This window comes from Barbus barbus, assembly GCF_936440315.1.
Source record: "Barbus barbus genome assembly, chromosome: 37".
In the NCBI taxonomy this organism is placed as follows: Eukaryota; Metazoa; Chordata; class Actinopteri; order Cypriniformes; family Cyprinidae; genus Barbus; species Barbus barbus.
This window is the reverse complement of record NC_136715.1, coordinates 6762015-6774892: the sequence shown is the minus strand read 5'-3', so window position 1 is coordinate 6774892 and position 12878 is coordinate 6762015. Positions and strand designations below refer to the sequence as shown.

Genomic DNA, 12878 nt, shown 5'->3' with positions numbered 1-12878 from the left:
TATAAAACGCTCTCACACGTCTATTATTCTAATATTATGGGAGGAGTAAAATTAGCATATGTGGTTTCAACAACCAGATGCATTTACACTTGTCCGGTCGATCTTCTTATCGAGATCTTAGTCTATATGCTGTGTTCTGTTAATGCATGGACTTCCTGTTATTTGAAGCGCACTTGCCATCCAGTAATCGCAAAAAGCTTTGTGCTGTCTTACTTTTTAATAAACAAAGTATCAGCTTTAAAATGCTACGAAATTCAAATGATGCGGTTTGGGTGCTCTTTAATGCGGACCACAAGCGCACACTTTCGGTAATATAAACACCAGTACCCCGCGTCCACACGGTCCGTGTATGCGTCCGGGTCGCGCGAGCATCGCGTATCGCACTTAATGCTCAGGCGCGATCTCTTTAGCACCTCAGTTAAAGCAGCAAGTGAACCCATTATATATTTCGATTTACTACTATAGTATGAAATGAACATGATCAAAAGCTAGGCAATAAGAAAGCCTATAGTACAACTTACTGAAATGTTTTATGTAAAAGCTCATTGTTTCAAACTGAGGAAATGTATAAAGCTTGTAAACATTGCATTGTAATACATTTACCTCAGAATAACCACTCAGTGTCCATAAACTCATCAGTCAGCTAGAAAAATAACTATAAAGAGGAGCGTTTTGCTATATTCATGCGCTGTTGCATATTAATATTTTTACTTATTCTGTTGTACATGATTCAACTCCTCCTATAAAATTGCATTTTACTAATGAAGAAAAACAGACTGAATGTGTGAAAGACGTGACAACACTTATAGGATGCACTGCACTCATCTGCCAAGTGATGCTTATGGTCCATGATATTGGTACAGATTCTGTGTAACGAACAATTCTTTGTGACTGTATATTTCAAGTTGTAAAAGACATTTAATTCACACTTTAAGTGAACCTTAGTCCCCCGGTCGACCTGATCATCTACAAGATGGATTAAAATGCTGATAAAGCCTAGAAAAGATAAGACATAAACACATGACAAAATGATTGAAATGTTAAAATAGGGGGGAAAAATAAAATGATAATAATAAAATAAACCACTTTTATTCTGTGGCACCTAAAAAAATAATTTGGCGCCTAAGTTTTTCTTTTATAGGAGCCAATGGCTCCTTACTCGATTTTTTTGTCTGGAGCCCTGTTCTACATACAGAATGTGCCTTCACGCACCTCAGTTGGACTTAAATGGTAATGCAACAGTGCGGAGCCTGTTAAAACATCAACAACGTCACAGAAAGAAATCCCTCAGACTGGGAAAAGACTCCAGATATTAAACAGCCAGAAGCAGCAGTATCACAGCCTCACAGGCAAACAACCTCTGAAAGCCTCAAACAGCTGGCAATGACAGTTAAGTTACCAGGTGACACACATTTCAAATCCTATTTGCATGCTTGCGTTTTAGCCAATACGATTTCTGAAACAATCACTGGCTGTGTAATGTGGTCTTTCTGTGTTAAAGCAACCATATTTCAGAAACTGCCGACTTCAGGAAAAGAGCATTTTTGGCACTCAGACAGATATGTTATATGCAACCGTTTTGACAAAAGAAAAGAAGCTACAATTCTATAGTTTTCTCCCTTTTAAATACAAGAAGTATCAGCTGTAGCTGAGGACCTCTGAATCATATTACGAGACATTTGCGGTGATTATATGAAATTGTTATAATTGCAATCATATTTAAAGCACATATAAAATAGCCAACTGATGATGCCTGTAACATATATAGTACGTAACTTTGTATGTGTGTCCATATATTTTATCATAAATATATATTTAACATTTTTATGACAGGATCTCTTAGCTACACTCACAACATAATCCCATTTTAAAGACAAAAGATGCAGGCCTATAATCTGGATTTCAGAAATCAGTAATCAGCTGAAACTCTGATCTGAGCATCTCTAGCTTTTGCATCTTGACTGAGACCTTGGACACAGGTGGGAAGATAGATAATGCACTAAATATACACACCAACTGGTAAAAGAGTGACTGGCTACAACGTGACAGCCTGTCACAAGAGCAATATTCGAGCAGAAGGGGCCCAGAGGTTTCTCCCAGCATGCCTAAGGCTCAGTTTCCACACAGCAGCCCAAAGGACAAGGTTAATTAACATCTGACAGGTTTCACCTTTAAAGGGAGAATCGGTCTCTTTCCAGTACACAAAGGGTAAACTCACAGCTCAGTCTTGCTCCTGAAGAGCTCTGTTAATATCAATTTTATTCATTTCTGCAAAATGATATTATGTTGCACTAAAAGGGCATTCAGATTTAACCGAAACCGATGAATATGAATCTATAAGTGTTTTATTGTGTTGATTGTTGTACATATCACAGAATGTTTGGAAATGAAATGTCCAGTGATTTGCACTAAAAGGTTAATGCATCTGAAAATAATGTAGCACCTACACTAAAACCTAACCCAACCAATAGCGTTAAGAAAAGCAAACATGAATCGAAAGATATCTCTACAGTCACACAACAGGAAAACACTGATCAAGCAGATATCACACAAAAATTCATTTAAATAAGAGAAAGTTTAGAACATCTTCAACAGAAATCTCTAAAACATCTTCATATAACACCTCCAGAGAGACATAAATGTGGCCTTACCTCGAAATTTCTTAGGAGGGTTGTTTAGGTCCCCAGATTCTGGTTGCACCACACAGCGGTCGTCCACCAGACTGCAGAGATGAGAGACATGAGTCAGAAAACTTCTCTGGAGGCAGCATATTGACTATTCCTATTTTTATACAGTTATTTTTCACTTTTTCTGCACCGATTGTGGGGAAAAGAAACTTCAGAGTTCAAAGTACCACAGTGCTATTCGTAGCTGACAGCATGATAAAAAGAGATAAAATATTTAAAGAAATATGCAACCAAAATTAAATTTTTGTAGAGGTCATCTATTGCATACCTAAAAACGTTGAACAAATTCAATTTTAAACAATACACACATTTATAATTTACAACCTCTCTTAACAGGAAAAAATACAAAATATTAAGGACCGTTAAATAGGAAATAATAATTAAATATAATCTGGTAAAGTATATACACAATTAAATAAAATGTATAAAATAATGAATACAAAATCATACTAAGAAATTACCCTGCACATTTTACATTTTTTAATCCCATTTTAGAAATATTAAATAAAATAATATAAATAAATGCACATTCTTTGCTCAAGGTAAATCAGTCAGGAATATTTTTTTTTTATTTTATTTTTTTGGTAATCCTTGAATTAAGTTTTTCTTACATGTGAAGTATTACAGTATTAGCGTACAGAAAGAGAAACGATTAGTGAATCAAGAGGCCTTTGTGTTTCCTGGAAGGTTTATCTGCTCAAATGAATGAGCCACGGTTTTATCTTGTCCGCTCGTTATGAGCAAATGTCAATTTATACTGATCAAATCATTCAGTGATAATGTAATGACACCAAAATTTGCCTCTCATTATACTTATAAATCTATATCTCTAAAATCCAAAAATGAGTCAAGGGCAGTCTAGCTCTTATTTCACAAAGCAGTTAAACACACTTCTGTCTGGTTATGAAAAACTGTCACAAACACATTCTATAACCGCAGCGAGTCAGTTATGGCTGTATGAACAAATCCACAGCTGACATATAAATTCAAGGTATTTTCTTGCTATCATTCAAGAATGTTATAACAAGAACAAAACGACAGAGAATAGGGACATAGTGTTGTCAGAAAGTTTGGGTTTGAATGGAGGAGGGAACATGAGATTTTTGGGCCACATGTGATAGGATGCAAGATTAGGAATGTCCAAAAATGCCAAACAAGACTGTCTATAATTTATCAGTAGTCATATGAAGTAATAGGGACTGTCTGTGGTAACATCCATCTCAATGTTTTAAAGTTAAAATCCAATAAATCTCTGACAGCAACTCTTAAGCAAGCGTCTGGTCATGCTCTTATACTGTATATTATTGGCTGCATTACAAAACATACTAAGCTGCAAACCTGAACTGCAATTTTTGGGAATCATGCATGCACAGGCATCACATGCATATCTTTAAAGTATTGTTTCTAATATATTATTTGTCTTACCATTAACAGTCAATTAAAAGTAAAAATACAACTTACTGTGCACTGCATGGGGTCAGTAAAATTCATTTTTATTGAACATAGTATCATAATTTAATACTATTCAGCAACGATGCATTAAATTGACATTAAGTGAAAGACATTTATAATACTGGAAAAAAATTTCAATAATTTCAAATAAATTATGTTCCTTTAAACTATAAATTAAAGAATAATGAAAAATATTAAGCAGCACAGACGTTTTCAACACTGATAAAAATAATCAGCATATTAGAATTAAACAATCGTGTGACACTGGAGTAATGATGCTGAAAATTCAGCTTTGCATCACAGGAATAAATTATCATTTAAATATATATAAAAATAGAAAACAGTTATTTCCATTTTTAATAATATTTCAGAATATTACTGTTTTTACTGTATTTTTAATCAAATAAATGCAGCCTTGGTGAGCATAAGAGACTTCTTTCAAAAACGTTATAAACATTTGGAATGGAAATGAATGGAAGCTACAGTACTGCTGATTATCACAGGCGTGTTTGAACATTCAACTTGAACCTACTCAGATTAGCCTATTTGTTCGTTTAAAATTGGCCTACAAATGCTGTCTATGTAGGCAACTCGCTTGGGTTTTAAAGCACAGTTATACAAATGAACCAGCAACAAGTCTGTATGTCATTTGCATCCAGTTTTCATCTGTTAAATGCTACCTGGCAAGTGAATTTCACACTCTCCAGTGGATAATGTCCAGGTGGCTTTGGTTTTTAGTCCATTTGCACCAGGATTGCCAGTTCTCATCACACCGGCGTTGTGTCCTTTCTGGTTCCCTGTGCCCAGCTGTAGGCCAGGTGGCTCATTATCCCATCCGTGCTAAGGTCGTTCGGTGGCACCGAGACAAGCACTACACACCACGTACACCAGTGCAGCTAAATATAGCTGTGGCTCATGAGGATGTGCACACAGTAGCAGGGCAGAGAAAGTGATTACAATGCACAACAACTGAACAATGGCGTCTTGACAAATGAGATCTGTCAACGTTCTGTTCTTCAAAGCCAATTGCTTGCTTTTGTTGCCATGGATGGGTGACGTGGGGTAGCCTTGTGTGTGTGTGGTCACATCATGCAGGCTGGCAAAGGGGGCTGATTGCCAGGAGGTGGCAGGGCATGATTAAGCGAAGACAGCACATTTCCAGGGGAAGGACGTGAGGAGGGCAATGTTGAGATTTGGCTCCCTTTCCTTCAAGTGCAGGATCAGAATACAGAAACGTAAATGAGATCACACCTACCCTCAACTGTCTGTCATTCTAAACAACATTTTGTCCTGTATTATTATTACTATCCATTATTTATGTAACTGTTGGGTTGCATACAGGTCATATTTCCAGTGGGGGAAACATAATTCTATATAGAAATATTAAAATGGCGTTACATTTACCAAAATTTTGCAGGTGACATCAAGTCATTTTTAATAAGAGCCTGCATGAACAGTGTTTTGAACAAGAACCAAAAAGTTCTCCATGCACATGGAGAAGCTGGTCATGCATTCACAACGTTGACCAATAGAAAGCTCCTTGGTTTGAAAGGGACTTCTGTGAGAGCTGTGCTTCATATAGTACAATCACCAAACTACTGACATAGGACTTTTTCGGCCTGGAAATTTTTGCTGACATTTCAGTAACGTGACTGCTCCTAAGTTACTTCATAATTAGCATAGCAAAAAAAAAAATATATAATATAATATATAATATATATCTTATCTAACCACAAATGCTAGCTTAGCTTTGCTAGACTAGCTTTGCTATGCGCATTACGTATTCAAGTTGGACAGGTTGTAGACAGAAGTAGTACCAAGATCCATCTGATTTTCTCCTCCAACTTCAAAATGGTCCCGACATTGTTGGTTTACCCTTTTTTGTAAATTTTCTTTCACTTTCTTTGCATGTTTGTTTTGTAAACACTGGGTCAGTACTTCAGCATTCGTCACGCGTGACCTTATTCCAACATGATTACGTAATGTATGAGGTCGAGCTGGTGCAAGATGAGCATTTGTGGTTAAAAAGTATATAATTTTTTTTAAATGACCGATTGTTTTGCTAGATAAGACCCTTGTTCCTCGGCTGGGATCATGTAGAGCCCTTTGAAACTGCACTGAAACTGGCATTTGGACCTTCAACCCATTGGTCCCATCTCAGTAGTAGACCCTAAAAAGTCCTATGTCAGTAGTTTGGTGATGTACTATATGAGGTACAGGTCACACAGAAGTCACTTTTAGACCAAGCGGATTTCTATTGGTCAGCAAAGTGAATGCATGTAACCAACTTCTCCATCTGCATGGAGAACTTCATGGCTTAATGGTTAGAGAGTCAGACTTGTGACCCAAAGGTTGCAGGTTGTAATATGGCTGCATCCCCACTGCTCCGGGTGTGTGTTCACGGTGTGTGTGTGCACTTGGATGGGTTAAATACAGAGCACAAATTCTGAGTATGTGTCACCATACTTGGCCACACACCACTTCCCTTTCACTTCACTTGATCCCCATTGAAGTCCACTATATAGAGAAAAATCCTCAAAAACCGTAATTTCTTTTCGACTGAAGAAAGAAAGACATGAACATCTTGGATGACATGGGGGTGAGTAAAGCCTTTCAAAGTTGACACAAAATTTGACTACATAAAGATGCGGCCACATTTACCAAAATACCAAGAGTGAAATTTAGCCATTTCATTAAAAACCTCTGTTTCATGTAAAGGCCAAAACTTTCCCCATACAAATTTCGCACATGCTAAAGCTGATCGTACATATTTGTATAATCTATTTTCTAAGCGCATTGATCTTATTGTGATCAAATTATTTATGCATGTTTGTAACTAGTAACATTTTACAATAAGTTTCAATTTGTTAACATCGTTTTTAGATACTAACTACATTAGTTAACATGAACTAACAATAAAAAATTATTTGTTAATATTAATTTCAAAATTTTCAAAAGATGTGTCGGTTACTATTTAATAGACCTGAGCTAACATGAATTTACACTAAACAGTTGAAGTTTTTTGATTGATGCTAACAAAGATCAATAAACTAACAAATCTATTGGTCATTGTCAGTTAATGTGGACTAATGGGACCTTATTGTATCTATCTAATCTTTTATTAATATATCATAACTGGATCGTCCAGTGAAACAACAGATTTCTCTCTGGTGACATATGCAGAATTTCTCCAATCATTTATTGCACTTAAACCCGTCCCTGCAGACTCATCTGCCTCCACTTTTTAAGTGCAATGCCCAAATCTCAAAAAACAATCAACAAATGATGAATTGAACCAAGTCTCCACCATATTTTTTTTTTTCTTTTTCCATAATCTGTTAAACTTGGATGTTCATCACAATATGGCAGAAAAGATCTGTCGCTACTTCTGTTTCATCTCAACTTTTAGGAAGGAGAAAAGGCTTCCCATATCCCAATCTGAATTTTAAGAACCAGAACAGAGACTTTTGGTCTTGGACTAGAGAGTAACCACCAAGAATTGCTCTAGTAATGGCATTTATCATATTCCACTGAAAAAGCGTCAGAAATCCACACTGTAATACATACTGCACAAAGCATTTCCCAGTTACTTCTCATTTCTAAGTGTTATACATTCTTTTTCTTCTTCCTCTTGTATTTTCATCGAGTTCCTCTAATGTACAACGCTGATGTCCACACACTGGGTGATGACATGAGAATGGTAATCTTACCCTAAAGTGCTGATAAATCCATTGGTGGATCCCTCCGCATACAGGGAGCAGATGTCCCCGATGTGGAGGAAACTGGACATTTTCTCAGACATTTTGCTCCACTTTGCGGTGAGCCTGCAAACAAGACAACAAAATCAGCATACTACCTATATGTCCTTTATTCATCTTATTTAGACATTATATGTAGGTTACCATCAGATGTGGAGATAGGGAGACAATAATAGTGGGAGGACCATGGGGATGGATTCGAGAACATGAGAATGTGCCATTTTGAGATGGCCTAGTTTTTGACAGGAATTCAAGGTCCTTCTGCTGTTTGGGTGGATAATGACAAACGCTCTAGAAAATACAGCTGTGCTACATGCTGAAAAGACACTGAATTAATTTGTTGATTCTTTGAAATGTATTGTTTGTACCTTTCTAAAGAGCTGCACACGCACCTTGGTTCGACTAAAATAGCTGTTAAATCACAGTATCGTTTAAGGACAAGTAGATGTGACATCTGACCTGTTGAGGGTCTCAACAAGGGCCAGCATGAAATTTCAGGTCAAATGACAAATGTCAGTTGTCCTACATGACCAGTACTGTTACCACAACCTTTTATGTTAAATTAAAATTAGAAATAATAACAATAAAGTTACACATGTGCAAGTGCATTTAATTTATTTATATATATATATATATATATATATTGTGGGGGCATTGAAAATATTAGCAATAGGCCTATGTATCATTCTATGTTTAGGCTAATAGATCATTTAGCACAAGCAACAGAACAACTGAACAAATAAGGAACACTCGCTATTCACTATTCATTCGCTGCTAATCCACTGAACACTTCTCTTCTGTGATCGAGTCAATTCTACAATCGGCTGGAGATGAATCCTCCAGTTCAATCAATGACAGACAACACCAGAGAACATCAATAAGGAACAGGCTGCACAGATGCTCAATATTTATCAGAGTAATACAAACAAATAGTGTTGACAGTGCTGAAATAATATCTGCCTTTATCTTAACTGACAGTTTATGCGCTATTGGAAAAAGAATGGAACTTTGTTTTCTTTGTCTGATTATAAAGACTAATTATTATTAGAACAGTAAACATGCTCTACCTGTGAAATCTCCATTGATAAAGCACATCATGCCCTCATGCTCTGTTTGAAATTCAAATATCACCCAAATGAATAAATAATGCAGATGTTTACTTTATTTTATTACACAGCTTCCTGAAATTCTGATTGGTCATTTATTACATTCAGCGGTCAAAAATTACTGTACCACATGGCAACACTGGAAACCAGTTTTTTTATGTTCATGATCAATTCTTCTGCATCTCTACAAGGAATAAAATAATACTCTGATCAATATTTAATATCCATGTGTATATTCACTTGATAAGATAAAATAAGCTATAAAACCCCTGCTGGAGTGTATTTTGTGATAATGACTGCCTGACTGTAAATTATCTCTTACTCAGTGACCGAAATAAAGTTGATAGTCTGCAATGACATCTGTGCAGGAACAATAATAATGCATTACAGGCCCACTATAACAATAAGTGCCTAAATGATCCGCAAATCACAGGAAAATTCCCCTCATTTTCCAAACTGACAAACACCTCAACCGTAATCTCACTAGAAGTTAAATACCACACATTTATAGCTAGTAGACTAGTAAACATGTTGAATAATTGTATGATGGACAGCTAATCGAAACTAATCCATTCTCAAGTTTATACAAGAATGGTTGCTCTAAAAACAAGGAAGTTCCCGCTGTTTCTGCCATACATGGTCGTTATTAGACGTAATTTTCCTGTCAACTGTAAAGCATGGGATTGTCGAAAATCTTTTAAAACTTCATACAAGCTCCTCATTAAAAAGTTAAACAGTATGTGGCCTGTTAAAGCACACAGTGAACGCGTAGCTGGAATGACAGATGTATGTGGGCTATCCCTGAAACACCGAACTGTGTGGGGTTTTAAACGTGGAGGCCGAACATATCAAACTATAGTTTCTATGTATGGAAAAACAGTTTTGCACAGACATATGTAGCTGAGACATTAACCTTGACGCTGAGATCAAACCTAAAAGCTTAATTCGACAGGTGATAATAAACAGCCAATCAGAAATCACCAGCCTCGAACTGAGCAGAGCATTTTTTTTTTACCAAACAACCCGCTTTATTCCATAAACACTACTACTCTAAACCCAACGGCAGAATAATGACAGTATCCACTATCTCGAGGATGTGTGCGGTCCACCTGCCTCCTCCAGCAGCACTTGACACTGTTAAATATGGAAACGTTCTAAAAATGTTACAATATAACCGCGACAACCTTAATCCGCTCATCGAACGCCTTTATTGATACACTGTAACACGCTGTCAAACTTCCGTTCTGCTCTCACTGATGGATGCATCAATCATACATCCACTGCCTGACGCTGATGTCTCTTCTCGCAGTACAGTAACAGCAAGAGTTCAGCCGAACTTTACCTTCTTCAGAAGGAATCCGTGTCGGGAATAAAACACTGGCGGTGTGGTCAGCGGCACAACTGCTCCGGCCGGGATTTCTCCTTTAATTCCATGATATGCGAAAGTCCCCAATTGAAAATCGCGGCGTCTAGTTGCCAGTTGGATTTTGTCCGCACTCGTCCGCTTTCTCACCTCCTCCACATGAGCCCTGAAGCTCCGCCCCCTAACTGAACGCGCATCATGAGTGAGAGATGATGGGTAATGAAGTTCTGAAGCGATAGATAGATAGATAGATAGATAGATAGATAGATAGATAGATAGATAGATAGATAGATAGATAGATAGATAGATAGATAGATAGATAGATAGATAGATAGATAGATAGATAGATAGATAGTCACTACTGTATGTCAAAAACAGGCAGGCACGTTCTTGCTTTTTCTATAGGCTGACAGTGAATGGGGAGGAGCTTATATGGTCATGAGGTCACTGACTGTCAAAAACAGGAGTTGTTGTTTCTTGGGGTCAAGTGAAGAGTGTATTTTATTAAATAATATTAACAGAAGTGTATAATTCTTAATTACTGCATTTGCATTGTATTGATTATTCTATGTAATTGCTCGCTGTGGTATCATTGAATTTAGAAAGTCCACAAAAATGCACCTGATTTTTAGATGGTGTTTTAGACATGATACTAATGGCAAAAAACATCAGATGCATACTTACCCTTAGAAATCCAGCAAAACAGGTTTGCATCAGGCATCATGTTTGCATCAGGCTAAAGCGGTGGCATGATGAACTACTTCCATTTGATTCTACTTCTGTCCTTCAATTCTGGTTTTCACTTTTTAAAAGTCTGACCCACAAATCAAGTTGGTGATCTACTTTTTTTCTTTTTTTGCATTTGGCCTACTAAAATCATTCTTCATGTTCATCAGTTGAACTGGAACACATTTTTCATGTGCTTTGGCATTGGCTTTTAACAGTGTTCCCTTGATAGAGGCTTTAAAAATGCTCTGGGTTGTTTATGAAATGCATCAAACTCACATGCGAATGCATTTCAAAACAGGTTGCTAGGTGAGAAGATCAGTGCAGTGGGTTTTAATTGTATTGGATTATTATTTTAATGGGGTGTGTTAATACTGATGGGTCAAGTGTGCTTTAAAGCGGTTGGGTTGTTCTAGATATCAGTATAGGTTAGTGTTTGTTTTTTTATATATTATTTTACATTTTAATATGTTTTTAATATACACTGTCGTTCAAAAGTTTGCGATCAGTAAGATTTTTAATGTTTTTTTTTTTTTAATGAGTCTCTTATGCTCATCAAGGCTGCATTTATTTGTTCAAAAATACAGAAAAAAAACCCAGTAATATTGTGAAATATTATTGCAATTTCTAGTATTGGTTTCCTATTTTAATATTCTTTAAAATATCAATTATTTCTGTAATGAATTCATTTATAATTAATTGCAGCACTGAATTTTCATCAGCCATTAGGCTACTCCAGTCTTCAGTGTCACATGATCCTTCAGAAATAATTCTAATATGCTAATTTCTTATTAGTGTTGAAACTGTTGCTCTGCTTTTTTTTTTTTTTTTGCTTTTTTTTGAATTATTTCTGAAGGATACTGTGGCACTGAAGACTGGAGTAGCCTAATGGCTGATGAAAATTCAGTGCTGCAATTAATTATAAATGAATTCATTACAGAAATAATTGATATTTTAAAGAATTTTTTTTTAGAAATCTTTTATAGAATCTTTTTATAGAAATCTTTTCTAACAGTAGAAGCCTTTACTATCACTTTTTATCCATTTAACACATCCTTGCTGAATAAAAGTATTAATATCTTTAAAGAAAGAAAGAATTTACTGACTCAATCTTGTCTTTATTAGTGTATATTGTAACACAAAATTTATATTTGGAATAAACTTCGTTTTTTTGAAAAAACTTTTTTATTTATCAAAGTATCCAGAAAAATAGTATCACAGGTCCCAAAAATATTAAGCAGCACAACTGTTTCCAAAATTGATAATATATATATATATATATATATATATATATATATATATATATATATATATATATATATATATGCACACACACACATACACACACATATATATATATATATATACACATATGATATATACATACATATGATGTATATTAAAATAAAAACTTATTTTAAATTGAAATAATATTTTATAAAAAAACAATTCTGTAGTTTTGATTAAATAAATACAGTCTTGATGAGCATATAAGAACTTTTGAAGGCCAGTGTATGTAATAAAGCTTATTAGAATGATTTCTGAAGGATCATGAGTAATTCCTTCTGAAAATTCAACTTTGAAATAACAGGAATACATTTCACTTTAAAATATATTACAATATAAAATAGAAATTTTGCAAAATTACTGCTTTTACTGTATTTTTGTTGAAACAAATGCAGCCTTGGTGCACGAGAGACTTATTTTAAAAATCTTACCAACCCCAAACCTTTGAACAGTAGCATATGATCTGATTTCTAAAAGCTATGGACAGTTACACAACATT

At 35.5% G+C, this 12878-nt stretch overlaps 1 protein-coding gene across 1 annotated transcript in view; it reads right to left on the bottom strand.

Annotated features, from left to right (window-relative positions):
• LOC306857010 (inositol 1,4,5-trisphosphate-gated calcium channel ITPR1-like) overlaps positions 1-10527 on the bottom strand; it is a 132872-nt gene extending 122345 nt beyond the window's left edge. Inside the window, exons 1-3 of the mRNA XM_079396627.1 lie at positions 10346-10527; positions 7850-7963; positions 2652-2722 (exon numbers count right to left, since the gene is read on the bottom strand). Of these exons, the coding sequence (XP_079252753.1) occupies positions 2652-2722; positions 7850-7941 (163 nt within the window). The 5' untranslated portion in view covers positions 7942-7963; positions 10346-10527. The remainder of the gene's footprint in view (positions 1-2651; positions 2723-7849; positions 7964-10345) is intronic.
• Positions 10528-12878: the final 2351 nt, after the last annotated feature.